The 15,726-nt window shown below is 36.3% G+C and overlaps 1 protein-coding gene across 1 annotated transcript; it reads right to left on the reverse strand.

Annotated features, from left to right (window-relative positions):
- Positions 1-798: 798 nt before the first annotated feature.
- LOC125668343 (uncharacterized) lies at positions 799-15,215 on the reverse strand. The gene is made up of 7 exons (XM_048902328.2): positions 15,198-15,215; positions 12,528-12,595; positions 11,257-11,286; positions 11,011-11,045; positions 10,869-10,914; positions 1,304-1,465; positions 799-928 (listed from the first exon to the last, which is right to left on the reverse strand). Exons 2-7 carry the CDS (start codon positions 12,590-12,592, stop codon positions 874-876), a joined length of 393 nt encoding a protein of 130 aa, XP_048758285.2. The 5' UTR covers positions 12,593-12,595; positions 15,198-15,215; the 3' UTR covers positions 799-873.
- Between the last annotated feature and the right edge of the window lie 511 nt (positions 15,216-15,726).

The following is a 15,726-nucleotide window of genomic DNA, read 5'->3' on the forward strand; positions in this document are numbered from 1 at the left end:
CCGGGTTACAATAGGTCAATTCTCTTTAGAGAAGTCGAGAGGCATGCCTCTCGACTTCTTTAAAGAGAATACAATAGGTCCTCAGCACCCCCTAGTTTGTTATAAGAGGCGGTGTAGTAGAGTGGTCCTTCGGTCGCAAAAACCGAGGTCCCGGCCAATAGCAGGTGTGGCACGATAAATAAAGATCCCTCCCTGTTCAAAGGCCGTAAGCGCTGAACATAAGGCTAAATTTTGCAGCCTTTCACCGGTCTTGGTGACGTCTCCATATGATTGAAAAATTCACGAGCGGGACTTTAAACAATATTTAATCAATCAAAAGTTGTATTGAATATGAACTACAATAATTACACAGATGTAGTGACTATGTATTAAAAAAATTCAAACGAAGCATCTAAAACACAGTAGAGTGCATTCATTGAAAGGAATTCGATAAACATTACTGTGCTATATACCTGGTAGGAGATAATAAATTGAAACATTTAATTTTGTATTGTACAACATGTCACTGTTCCACTCCTATAGGAGATACTAAATTGAAACATTTAATTTTATATTGTACAACATGTCACTGTTCCACTCCTATAGGAGATAATAAATTGAAACATTTAATTTTATATTGTACAACATGTCACTGTTCTACTCCTATAGGAGATACTAAATTGAAACATTTAATTTTATATTGTACAACATGTCACTGTTCCACTCCTATAGGAGATACTAAATTGAAACATTTAATTTTATATTGTACAACATGTCACTGTTCTACTCCTATAGGAGATAATAAATTGAAACATTTAATTTTATATTGTACATGTCACTGTTCCACTCCTAAGGTAAACCATCCTCGCCCATCGGTGTTTGAGTAAATCGATATTAGGAATTTCGAAGTAACTCAGGCGTAGCTCCTAACATAGCTCCCATACCTGGTCTATATAAAACAATCAGGTCATACATAATTCTACATATTACGTCATAAGCTCGTTTATATGAATAAAATGTGATTTCATAAACCATTATGTATGCGTAAATCCTCCATGGCTCGAACGCTTGTAGATAAAGAGAGGAAAAGGAGAGGGGGGAAATGGGTGTGAAGATCAATCTCATAACTCATATACCGGGTATAAAGGAATAAAAACTTGAGGGTTGGGAAAACACGGACGCTTAAGGCTTCCCTGCCCCCTCACCATTATGTATTACCAGTTAATCGAATTCATTTACACAAGAAATGCTATGATCAGTACAGTGAAATTGTATGTTTTGGTATCAGATACAGGGGTTTATATGCAGACGGTGGAACACTTACTCTTCCTCAGGGGGAGGTGCACTAGTAGTGATTTCTTGTAAGCCTGTCAGTAATTCCGGAGGAAGGACTAGTAATCCATCCTGTGCCTGGATGGAGTCCGTAGATTGTTGATCTCCATCCGGTGCCTGGCCGGAATCCGTCGATTGTCGATCTGAAACTCTACTGAAAATGATCGACATTTCATGAACACTATTACTTATGTAACATGCATAAGGCAGACCATGCTTGCATTGTTGAAATACTAGTACATGTATAAGGAAATGTTTGGATAATTAATGTATTTGCAATGTGACAAGAATTAAACCTAATAAAAAGGGGAAAAGCGAGAGAAATTTACAGTAGCAATACTTGTATTCGTTATAACTTCGACATCATAAATGAAAAACGATGACGAACAGTGGTCATTCTAACAAATCCTATAAAGAATACGAAAATGAGAATAGAGCAAACTGGTCCCCTGGGAATACTAGAGGTGGGACCAGGTGTTTGGTGGGAGTAAGCATCCCCTGTTGACGGGTCACATTCGCCGTGACCCTATATCTTGATCAGGTAAACAAAGTAATCCGTCGTCAAATGAATGTGGAACGGTCTAACAATTGATATTCAGCATTCGGCCAAATGACAGGCATATTTGCAAATAAGATACATTTAAAGACCTTAAACGGGTCTTTTAACATCAACTTATTTTTAAGTACCCGGTAATCAGCCTCAGTTTAAAATTTATTATACGGAAAACGTGCTCTCGCGTATCGAAAACAGTTGGGAGACATAAGCACCATATGCAGATGATAATAGAATATGGGAAGATGGCAAGGGAGAAGCTAATGTCATCCCGTTTGTCAAAGCTGAGTTGCTAGTTTGTCGTTAATGTTTATGTTCAATAAAATATTCAAATATGAAGCAGACGCGGAAGACTTTGTAGTGCTTTTATTTCGGTTCACTGGGCACCACAAGAGACATTTTCTTCTCACGTAAAAATTTTTAAATGATGTCTGCCTCATAAAAATACAAAAATGTCAGTTGATAAAGGAGCACAACATGATTATCCTCAAGAAGTTTTCATCAAAGGAGAAATACAAGGTAGATATAAAAAAAGAAGAAATACTTGGCCTTACGGTGAACATAGCAAAAATGATTCTCCAGGAGATTTTGAGAAATAATTATGCACTGTTAAAAGATTGCTCAATTGATTTCACATTCTAAACCTTATGGGAAATATATCTTTTTGACATAAAAGATACTGTGAAATTGGTTATTTACGCTGGGGGTTAAGTAGGCGTTTTTCCACGTCCAACATTACACTTACAACATTACACTATATTTACAACCATACCCGTGGGGAAAATTTGCGCGCTTATTACGTGAACGTAATTAATCATAATTACTGCGTTTATCCACGTCCAACCTCACGCGTGGGGGGGGGGGGGGGGGATACGCGATAACGGAATATAATTTATATATTATAAATGTACGCGTGGGTAAAATCTACGCGCTTGATACATGACGGCGTAAATTTCTCAAAAAAACTTCTAGTGTAGACACTTTACACTATTGTTATTTAAAAATTATAAATAATAATATAGGTCACTGTTGAAAAGTTATGAAATATAAATCTTTATATAAGGTGAAGCAATAATTTTTATTACCCTTTCTTGCATATTTCTCTTTCAGGATCGTTAAGTCACAAGATTAGTTGGTATAGCGAAATTAAGGGCATGAGTTCGACTTCGGCCGTGACAAACATCAGTCATTAAAATAGTTTCTTCGCCAAAAGCCCAGCACTAGAAGCGGAATCTCTACTGTTAAGTACCCCAGATCAGCTGGTAAATGTCAACATCTGTGACATATCGTTATTGTGTTTTATCTAAAGAACTGTGTTCACTTTATGTATAAAGTAACCCTGCTTATGTCAACTTTTAGATCCATAAATTTAAAGTAGAGGCACTATGCTTTGCGGACTAAGTCGTTTTTAGAGGGGTTTTTTTTTTTTTTTTGGTGAAAAAAAACACCCAACTATCTCCAACAACAGACTTAGTCGTATTTTCAACTCCTGTGAGCAATGAAGAATTTCATGAACGAGGAACGGGACATGCAATGTTATTTTCTTCAATTTTATGATATTAGAAAGACTTAACCAATAATACAGCCCTACAAACCAGACACTCAATGACGTGTATTAAACATCAATAGTTGTATTAATACATACAGGTATGTGAAAATCAGATACATGTGGCAGGATGTGTTCTGAATATGTTTTTTACTTATTGACCCCCCCCCCCCTTATTTAAATTGTTATTTTTATTCTATTTTAATTTTATTTATCTATATTTTTTTCGATTCTACAAAATGACGATGTACATGTATATGTAAGACATAATAGTGTAGAAAAAACAGTAACTGGAAATCGTGATGCACTTTTAAAATATTTTCATGCGAAAAAGTGAACGTCAACTTTATATTGTTTGATAATTCGTGATGACAAATAAAGCCCAAATAAATAAGTGATTTCTGTACTATTTATTAATGTTTTCGTTTCCACAGATAGATTTGTTTTCTGTATTTTTCTTTAATCATTTATCTCGCTTTCCCTCATCTAAAGTTTTGAATTTCTTTTCCCTGCTGCGTCTTAAAATATAATTTTAAAACATGATTTTTGTGGTAACTGAAAGCTATTGCAACACCTGGTGATTAACTTGTTGTCTGTGCGTCCGTCTGTCCATTCGTAGATTTGTTACACCCTTACATAACAACACTCTTTAACTATCATAAGAAATAATATTTTGATATCATTGGTATCCATATATAATAATCACATTAATACTTCAATTTACATTGTTTATGCATATACATATATCTTGATTTTTATCCATCCTATAAAATAGTTAGATAATTCCCACACGGAATACGGCCCCTGTTGGCTTCCATACTTTGTGGCAAATTGGCTAAATTTCGCATCGCGCACAGGAGTGCCACGATTCTTTGTGCTGTCCTTACTGCATTCTTTAGGGCGCACCAGAACCTCGCGGTGATCGTACTTTACTTAGTTATAGACGAGCAAGCAGAGCTTCACACAACATTTGTACAGATCTAAATGTAGTACAAATCTGGGACAAAATTAGGACCCCTTCAAATCCTGTGCACCCATAATATTTCCAAGATTAACATGAAATTCTCACAGGGCCCTGTGACTGTATGATGAAATTGTAATTATAACGAGTATCCTGATACACATCGCATCCGACTGTCGCATAGTGTAAATAACCTAGCACCCTTTAAGACGTGGTATGTACTTTTCAGCAAATGATCTTGAATTATGTGGAGAGCTTAGCGTCGCCACAGACACGGTGTCTGCAGGATTTCTCGCCGTATCGTTGTGGCTTGCAAGTATGCAACACTACCTCATAACTTAAAACTAGGCTGCTAGCTTCTATGGCTTTATTGGCTGCTGGTTAGTGGCTGCTAGCTTCAGCCTAGTATTTCTAACAAACCTGAAATCCTCAGTTAGCACAAAGTGACTGAGGATGCGAGAAGGGAAATAATTTACAGATACTATATCCGTAATACATACATGCACCTATACATACGTATTGAAAGGAGCAGCGAAAAATGTAATGACAAGTACCTTAGAACTATCAGAAGAGAAATTCATATACTTGATATTTATTGCACTCTAGCCTTATAAATGAATATCCGATTAAGCCTTTATATATTCATAAGGTCGGGTGTTGCTCCTAAAATTGTTGAGATCCTTGTCCTGTAATTTAAAAACAATTTCAGTGAATTTTCATTGATTCAGTTCATAATTCCAGTCTAACTTTTCGCGATTGCTAAGGAAATTTCTTTTAGAAAATTTAATGCAGTCACGTGATGAGCTCTCAAAACAATGCTTATAGTTCTCTTCAAATGTGCAAGTTAGACACCAGCGGTAATTGGTAGAATGCTTACATGTCCGTTATATAGTTTTGGGCCGTGTCGTCAATATCCTCCCCATCGAGAGAAGTGCCTATATCTAGTAATACCCCTGATAGCTGCTCTGACGTTTTGGAAGTATATGTCGATTGTTGATCTGACTCCGGAGCTCTACTATAACACAACACAATTAAAATTATACTTCTTTTTGTTAGCAATGCCGTCCGGAGTCCTTGAGTGGTCAATAAAATATCTTGTATCTTATAATACGACTCGTTTCGTTCATCCATTTCGGCGACTGTTTGAAATATTGTGTTGTTGAAGGAAAGAAATTCATTTGTTGTTTGTTTGTGCATTGTTTTACGTTCCGTTTGTGACGTTTTCACTCGTGCAGAGAAGTCACCACCTGTAGGTGAAGTTCCACAAATGTTGACCTACATGTATGCATGCCGCATACAGCCGCTGCAGTTAGCTTTCTTTATCGTACTAACGCCTACCATGTCATGGGATTCTGTTTAGATCCACGACTTCCATCCCAATGGCGGGCTCTTAGCGAAGAAACAATCATTACCAATGTCAAAAGGAAAAAGTCGTATGACCTTCATGTGAATACAAATTACAAACTACACTCCTCCTAGGCACCGCTGGTATGTCCAGGGGTCCGTGTTTGCCCAACTCTTTTAGTTTATATTCCTTATAGGAGTTATGGGATTGATCACTGTTCGTTATCTTCACCTTTATAGGAGTTATGGGATTGATCACTGTTCGTTATCTTCACCTTTATAGGAGTTATGAGATTGATCACTGTTCGTTATCTTCACCTTTATAGGAGTTATGGGATTGATCACTGTTCGTTATCTTCACCTTTACCGGAGTTATGGGATTGATCACTGTTCGTTATCTTCGCCTTTCATGTACAACTCTACATTCATCTGAACCCGATTTTATTGACACATTTCTGGAGAAATTAATGAGTGATACACAGTAGTTCTTAGGTGTACTCTTTAAAAGACTATCTACACTTATTTATGTCTTGTAATCTTCATTGAATTAGAAAGTGTTTCATTTTTTGTCATGGCCCTAAGTGCTATGTATAGATCAAACATATGTAGCACATACATGTATGATGCAGAAATATCTACCACCTTATGATGTGTCCCAAGTCATTACTAAAACAATTTAGACAATATGAAGTTCATTTGGCAAGAATTTTTGAAGATGTGACATGTAGATGCTCATTCTCAACAGTAAGTTTTATTGTGACCTTGAGAAATGTAACCTTAGTGTCATTCAAGGTCAGTTTCTGGTAAGGCCAAAGTTACAGGAGTACGTAAAATGTTGCTTTTAATAGAATCAATAATAATCCATGTTGTCGGTTTAACTGATGGCTAGTTTTCTAAGGATTCTTAATGGGGCCTCCATTTCTAAAGTCATACTCGCAAGACTTCACTTCAAAAGTCGGAACCGCCGCGGTGGCCGAGAGTTTAGAGCGTTCGCCCCACATGCGGAAGGCCGGAGTTCGAATGACCCGTGCCACAGTACAGGTGTGGCACGCTAAAGAACCCTCACTGCTCAATGGCGGTAAGCGCCGAGTATAGGCCTAAATCTGAAGCCCTTCACCGGTCTTGGTGACGTCTCCATGAGTGAAAAATTCTCGAGCGAGATGTTAAGCAAGATAAAATCAATCAATCAAAAGTCGAACGCAATGCAACAGAACGGGCACTATCTACTGTGTATGATAAACATCTTGATTGAAAATAGAACCCAAAACCTACAAGCTGCGAACCAAGTGTCCTAACCGTTAGATTAGTCGACCATTCCTCAACTTAAATTAAATCGTACTCATACTTAAGAGTGAAGGTTATAACACTGTTATAAAATTATTCTCATATTCAAATGGAGTACATGCTCAAGATTTTTTGAGTATGCTTTGGAGCGTGCTCAAAGTTGAACTCAAAACAAAAATGTATGAGTACGGTATAATCTTATAACCTGGCGTTTTGACATTACAGACAGCCGTTTCGTCAATAACAAGAGGCCCATGGGCGACATCGCTCACCTGAGTCACCTTGGTCCATATCAGAAGATTTTCCATATCTATTTGCATGTAAAACCGTAGTCCCTATTATGGCCCCAAACCTTCCCCTGGAGGCCATGGTTTTTGCAAACTTGAATCTACACCATGTCAGAAAGCTTTCATGTAAATGTGAACTTCTTTGGCCCAATGATTCTTGAGAAGAAGATTTTTAAAGATTTTCCCTATATATTTGTATGTAAAACTTTGATCCCCTATTGTGGCCCCATCCTACCCCAGGGGGGCATGATTTAAACAAACCTGAATCTGCACTATATCAGAAAGCTTTCATATAAATCTCAGCTTTTCTGGCTTAGTGGTTCTGGGAAGAAGATTTTAAAAGATTTTTCCTATGAATTTGTATGTAAAACTTTGATGCCCCCCTTGAGGCCCCATCCAATCCCCGGGGTCCATGATTTTAACAAACTTGAATCTGCACTATATAAAAAAAAAAAAAAAAAAACGAAAAAAAAGAAGAAAAAAAATATAAAAAAATTGACCCCCTATTGTGGCCCCATCCGACCCCCGGGTGCCATGATTTTAACAATTTAGAATCTGTACTATATCAGGAAGCTTTCATATAAACCTCAGCTTTTCTGGCTCAGTGGTTCTTGGGAAGAAGATTTTTAAAGATTTTTCCTATATATTTGTATGTAAAACTTTAACCCCCTATTGTGGCCCCATCCGACCCCCGGGGGCCATGATTTTAACAATTTAGAATCTGCATTATATAAGGCAGCTTTCATATAAATCTCAGCTTTTCTGGCTCAGTGGTTCTTGAGAAGAAGATTTTTAAAGATTTTCCCTATATATTTGTATGTAAAACTTTGAGCCCCTATTGTGGCCCCATCCGACCCCCGGAGGCCATGCTTTTAACAATTTAGAATCTGCATTATATAAGGCAGCTTTCATATAAATCTCAGCTTTTCTGGCTCAGTGGTTCTTGAGAAGAAGATTTTTAAAGATTTTCCCGATATATTTGTATGTAAAACTTTGATCCCCTATTGTGGCCCCATCCGACTCCCAGGGGCCATGATTTTAACAATTTAGAATCTGCATTATATCAGGAAGCTTTCATATAAATCTCAGCTTTTCTGGCTCAGTGGTTCTTGAGAAGAAGATTTTTAAAGATTTTCCCTATATATTTGTATGCAAAACTTTGATCCCCTATTGTGGCCCCATCCGACCCCCGGGGGCCATGATTTTAACAATTTAGAATCTGCATTATATAAGGCAGCTTTCATATAAATCTCAGCTTTTCTGGCCCAGTGGTTCTTGAGAAGAATATTTTTTAATGACCCTACCCTATTTTTACCTTTTCTTGATTATCTCCCCTTGGAAAGTGGCCTGGCCCTTTATTTTAACAATTTAGAATTCCCTTTACCTAAGGATGTTTTGTGCCAACTTTGGCTCAGTGGTTGTTGAGAAGAAGTTGAAAATGTGAAAAGTTTACAGACGGACAGACAGACGGACGGACGGACGCCGGAATACGGGTGATCAGAAAAGCTCACTGAGCTTTCAGCTCAGGTGAGCTAAAAATGGAACACGGAAATATTTGTATCATGTGCTCAGTTATTCAAAAAACTACTTTGTTAAATACCCATCTGATTCTACGCACAATTATTCTGAAGCTGATATGAAAAAAGATGCTACATAGCCTGGTGATCGTTTAATTTAAAGCTGTCACTACACATTTACACCAAGGTACGAGCAGGACTTGCTGGAGACCTGCAGCTCTCTAGGAATATACTGGGACAGACCAGAGAGTTACAGATCCACCCCTTATAAAAACCAGAGAGCTACAGACCCACCCCTTATAAAAACCAGAGAGCTACAGATCCACCCCTTTTAAAAACCAGAGAGCTACAGATCCACCCCTTATAAAAACCAGAGAGCTACAGATGCACCCCTTATAAAAACCAGAGAGCTACAGATCCACCCCTTATAAAAACCAGAAAGCTACAGATCCACCCCTTTTAAAAACCAGAGAGCTACAGATCCACCACATATAAAAAGCAGAGAGCTACAGTTCCACCCCTTATAAAAACCAGAGAGCTACAGTTCCACCCCTTATAAAACCAGAGAGCTACAGATCCACCCCTTATAAAAACCAGAATGCTGCAGATCCACCCCTTTTAAAAACCAGAGAGCTACAGATCCACCACATATAAAAACCAGAGAGCTACAGATCCACCCCTTTTAAAAACCAGAGAGCTACAGATCCACCACATATAAAAACCAGAGAGCTACAGTTCCACCCCTTATAAAAACCAGAGAGCTACAGTTCCACCCCTTATAAAACCAGAGAGCTACAGATCCACCCCTTATAAAAACCAGAAAGCTACAGATACACCCCTTATAAAAACCAGAAAGCTACAGATCCACCCCTTATAAAAACCAGAAAGCTACAGATCCACTCTTTATAAATACTTTCGATTTACGGCGCAGAAAAAATGCGCACGGTTGAGGCCTTATATCGTTGTATTCTTGCATTGCCTTCTCAAATTTAATACAAGAAATTCCTAACATATTGTCCCACTATAAACCTTCAAATATTTATTAAAGTCCTATGCGATCCGAAAACTCACAGCTTCGTAGATCGGTGGCTTTTAAGGGGTTGATCTGTAGCTCTCTGGTCCATCCCAATATTTTCCCCCAGAGAATTACAGATCTGCAGTTAGAGCAAGACTTGAACCTATGACCTCCCAAATATGAAGCGAAGATTCTAACCACTGATCTACCGGGACGGGGATCTCTGATATAGTATAGACAAAATGTGCAGAAAGTCATCGTAAAAATGTGAAAACAGTCATAATTTCAGCAATCTGAAACAAATTACAAATCAATACTATGAAATACAATCTCCGTTTAAAACTTTCTATGGATGGACCGTGATTCCATTATACCCCGCACGTTTGTAGGGTATAATAATTATGTGTATTACTATATCGGAACACATGTAAAATAATAATAGATTTTAGAATATTTTGCCCTTTTGTTCAATCACAATAGAAAGTGTAAGTACATTATTTCACGTAACGGGAAATTTGCATCTGCATGAAAACCTCCATCACGGAAATCCAATCAAGAATTTTGTAAAGGTAAGGATAAGTTGATGAGCAAATCTCATTAATTTGGATTGATTGTATATTGTTTAACGTCCCTCTCGAGAATTTGTCACTCATATGGAGACGTCACTATTGCCGTTGAAGAGCTGCAAAATTTAGGCCTATGCCTGGCGCTTACAGCTTTTGAGCAGTGAAGACTCTTTTAAAATCGTGCCACACCTGCTGTTACACGGAACCTCGGTTTTTGCGGTCGCCTCCTTCGACAAACAAGGGGGTATTGAGGACCTATTCTAACCCGGATTTCCACGGGATAACTAAACTTGCTCAAGGTAGAGGTCTCATGACGGGTGCTTACTCCTTCAAGGTATCTAGTCCCTCCTCTGGTATTTCCAATGGCTCATATTTGCCCTCTTTTGAATTTTGTATGTTTGTGGGATTTACAAGATTGATGACTGTTTGTTATCTTCACCTTTATCGTTAGACAAAATAATATATCCCTGCACTAAAATCTTACTTCACAGATATGCTGCATTTCTTGACAACCACACACATTTCGGAATCTAAAGTACAAATGGAAATTATGTACGAGAAAGAGTTAGATATGTAATCTCTTGAAATGGACAACTATACATACCTGTTTACTAAGTAACACTTACCTAGCACAAGGGCTTTGCTGCTCCTCATGTCAAACCTGCTGAAATTTGAACATGTGGAAGTTACATATCGGATTTATATGTAATCACGCCTGAACTGATTTTAATACAATTTAGGAACAGTTACACTGTGTAAACATTTGATTGACAAGTAATACATATTAATGCTACATTTTTCATTAAGGTGGTGGTGGAAACCAAAAGCGGACTTCTATCGAGTTTTAGAATATATTTCTGAGACGTACGTACCTGACATCTCCCATGGTTTTTTGGGCATTACTGCAAGCAAAGGTGCAAAACAATGAAGTCAAATTAGTACAATACACAACTACAGTACCAAACTACGATCTCCATATTAATTACAGGTATATACAGTAAAATTCTTAATAGTAACACGGAGTATACCCCAACATGTGGGGTGTAGGCTACTAAAGCGGCAATATAGATGGTCGGGTTCATTCTTGCATAATATCTCAATTCATGGATATATTTCGCAGGAAAGCATATGGTTACGGAAGAAGGCATTAATTCAGGACTATATGGAAACAAATATATTCACTGTACACTTTCTAGTAGTTGTTTTTATTTTTGAGATATTATACAAAAAACCAACCTCGACCGTCTATATTGTATAATTCTGCTTCATAAGAATATAAAAACAGGTCAGCTAACAAAGGAGCACAATTCGTGCCCATGGGAATTCCAACAGACTACGAAGATAGTGTCAATCAGGAACTCCGGCGTATTTTTATTTCAACTTCAGAGTGGAATCAGAGTAATGTTTAACAAAGTAATGTTTTGGATGACTGATCACAAGATATGAATATTTCCGTTTTCCATTTTTGTTGAAGAAGTAACTGTCGTATGATGTCAAAAAATCAAGCCTTTAATTTATCGTGAGGAATGTTCATGTTTATCGTGAGGAATGGTCGTGTAAAGTGTTGAAAAGTTATACGTTTTGATGTTGTTGACTTGAGACAAGTTTTGTTATTTCAAATTTACGAAAAGTTCGTTAGAATGTTTTAGAATCCACGTTTGATTTTCACCACTTCTGGCATATGTAGTAGCACAGTACGTTTGAAGTTTCTCCTTCACGTAGGATAGTGGAAAAATGAAAATATAATCGTTTTAAACGGGGACATAAAAAGTTGTTCCATCTAAAGGATTATCACAAAAGAAAATTGGTGAAAGTTCATCACGAGCTGGGGGACGCCTGTGGAATTGAGAATGCAAGAAATCAATAGATATGGATAAATAATCATATGGACACGGAGTGTGCTTCTTTGTTAGCTGACCTTGTTTGTATTCTTATGAGATGGGATTCATTCAAAAGACTTTACATGAGAAGAAAAAAAATCCCTTAAAAAGGATTTGGTCAGCTAAACAAATTATGATTTAAAAGTTAGAAAACAACCCCTTTGCAATGCCTATATGATAATAATGTAGCATCATATTAACAAAGCAATTATAAATACATGTACCATCAATGACAGTCTGATATTTTACTAAATTACAATTACCTTACAGATGGAGAATAGGAACCACACAGCAACAAGCAACTGAGAATGGATACCAGCACCTTCATACTCTAAAACACGCCATATTGTAAGTTCATATCCTTCATACTCTAAAACACGTCAATTTGTAAGTTCATATCCTTCATACTCTAAAACACGCCATATTGTAAGTTCATATCCTTCATACTCTAAAACACGGCAATTTGTAAGTTCATATCCTTCATACTCTAAAACACGCCATATTGTAAGTTCATATCCTTCATACTCTAAAACACGCCATATTGTAAGTTCATATCCTTCATACTCTAAAACACGCCATATTGTAAGTTCATATCCTTCATACTCTAAAAAACGTACAATTTGTAAGTTCATATCCTTCATACTCTAAAACACGTCAATTTGTAAGTTCATATCCTTCATACTCTAAAACACGTACAATTTGTAAGTTCATATCCTTCATACTCTAAAACACGTACAATTTGTAAGTTCATATCCTTCATACTCTAAAACACGTCAATTTGTAAGTTCATATCCTTCATACTCTAAAACAGTCAAATTGTAAGTTCATATCCTTCATACTCTAAAACAGTCAATTTGTAAGTTCATATCCTTCATACTCTAAAACACGCCATATTGTAAGTTCATATCCTTCATACTCTAAAACACGTCAATTTGTAAGTTCATATCCTTCATACTCTAAAACACGTCAATTTGTAAGTTCATATCCTTCATACTCTAAAACACGTACAATTTGTAAGTTCATATCCTTCATACTCTAAAACACGTACAATTTGTAAGTTCATATCCTTCATATTCTAAAGCAGTCAATTTGTAAGTTCATATCCTTCATACTCTAAAACACGCCATATTGTAAGTTCATATCCTTCATACTCTAAAACACGCCATATTGTAAGTTCATATCCTTCATACTCTAAAACACGTCAATTTGTAAGTTCATATCCTTCATACTCTAAAACACGCCATATTGTAAGTTCATATCCTTCATACTCTAAAACACGTACAATTTGTAAGTTCATATCCTTCATATTCTAAAACACGCCATATTGTAAGTTCATATCCTTCATACTCTAAAACACGTACAATTTGTAAGTTCATATCCTTCATACTCTAAAACACGCCATATTGTAAGTTCATATCCTTCATACTCTAAAACACGTCATATTGTAAGTTCATATCCTTCATACTCTAAAACACGTCAATTTGTAAGCTCATATCCTTCATACTCTAAAACACGTCAATTTGTAAGTTCATATCCTTCATACTCTAAAACACGTACAATTTGTAAGTTCATATGCTTCATACTTTAAAACACGTACAATTTGTAAGTTCATATCCTTTATACCCTAAAACACGTACAATTTGTAAGTTCATATCCTTCATATTCTAAAACACGTCAATTTGTAAGTTCATATCCTTCATACTCTAAAACACATCAATTTGTAAGTTCATATCCTTCATATTCTAAAACACGTACAACTTGTAAGTTCATATCCTTCATACTCTAAAACACGTACAATTTGTAAGTTCATATCCTTCATACTCTAAAACACGTAATTTTTAAGTTCATATCCTTCATACTCTAAAACACGTACAATTTGTAAGTTCATATCCTTCATACTCTAAAACACGTCAATTTGTAAGTTCGTATCCCTCATACTCTAAACCACGCCATATTGTAAGTTCATATCCTTCATACTCTAAAACACGTCATATTGTAAGTTCATATCCTTCATACTCTAAAACACGTCAATTTGTAAGCTCATATCCTTCATACTCTAAAACACGTCAATTTGTAAGTTCATATCCTTCATACTCTAAAACACGTCAATTTGTAAGTTCATATGCTTCATACTTTAAAACACGTACAATTTGTAAGTTCATATCCTTTATACCCTAAAACACGTACAATTTGTAAGTTCATATCCTTCATATTCTAAAACACGTCAATTTGTAAGTTCATATCCTTCATACTCTAAAACACGTCAATTTGTAAGTTCATATCCTTCATATTCTAAAACACGTACAACTTGTAAGTTCATATCCTTCATACTCTAAAACACGTACAATTTGTAAGTTCATATCCTTCATACTCTAAAACACGTACAATTTGTAAGTTCATATCCTTCATACTCTAAAACACGTCAATTTGTAAGTTCGTATCCCTCATACTCTAAACCACGCCATATTGTAAGTTCATATCCTTCATACTCTTGAACACGTACAATTTGTGAGTTGGTATTTTATAAAAAGAAATACACGGAGGTTAGAGTTGTCATCATTAGTTTCGTAACATTGTATTCATAGATTCCCGAGCTCCGAATAACTGAAGTAATTTAACATAATTAGTGACTATTCCTTTGACAAGCACAAAGCATTGAAAGGGAAAAATCACGGGCCTTTTGTATATTTACAACGGTTCGTATCATGGTACGTGTAGGCGTTGACACGTTATAGGACCCTCACTTACACGGCCTAAAGTGTTGGTCAGAATTCATGGTACATAATGTACTTCACCTGAAGCTGGTGAACTCTTTATATGTGTGAGAATTATTCCAATACGACGTAAATTAATATACAAACTAATAACATAATCATAATACATGAAGCAATATAATTTAGTTAACGAGGATTTTCATTTCGATGGTTACTTACCTTACAGAAGAGTGTCGACGCATTGAATAAAGCCTGACACATTTTCGTTAATGCATTGTAATGAACTCTATCTGTTATTTCCGGTCGCTTAATTTCCAGTGGTAATTAGTTTAAGCTTTATCACTAATCACTTTGTCTTTCGTATTACAGATTATTGACCCACCAAAAAAAAGACATTCCACATAAAAGTCCGTACATGTTGTAGTTGATATTGATGAAAGGTGAAGATAACGAACAGTTATCAATCTCTTAACTCCTTTAAGGAATACAAAATAGAGAGTTGGGTTGTATATAGTGGACTGTATATCAGCAGGGATACTACAGAATTATCATTCATCCATTTCAAAATTTACCTGAGCGAATCATGCATGTTTATCCATCAATAGTAAATTCATTAAATCAAATTAAGATATTATAAATGAGTTAATGTTTTTACCATATAACACTAAATCCGAGATTCCTTTGAAACCATCCCCATTTATATTGTGTCACGTGTGTGTTGGGGGGGGGGATCTGGCATTACATGTGT

This window comes from Ostrea edulis, chromosome 4 (assembly GCF_947568905.1).
Source record: "Ostrea edulis chromosome 4, xbOstEdul1.1, whole genome shotgun sequence".
NCBI classification, from domain to species: Eukaryota; Metazoa; Mollusca; class Bivalvia; order Ostreida; family Ostreidae; genus Ostrea; species Ostrea edulis.

What these genes read in the sequence shown, in the direction of transcription:
- LOC125668343 (XM_048902328.2), bottom strand. Translation starts at nt 12,592, where the DNA reads ATGAAGGTGCTGGTATCCATTCTCAGTTGCTTGTTGCTGTGTGGTTCC. An exon ending in CAGCAAAGCCCTTGTGCTAG is followed by an intron (nt 10,915 to 11,010) that starts GTAAGTGTTACT and finishes TTTGTACTTTAG; the next exon opens with ATTCCGAAATGTGTGTGGTT. An exon ending in AAATGCAGCATATCTGTGAA is followed by an intron (nt 1,466 to 10,868) that starts GTAAGATTTTAG and finishes GATCATTTTCAG; the next exon opens with TAGAGTTTCAGATCGACAAT.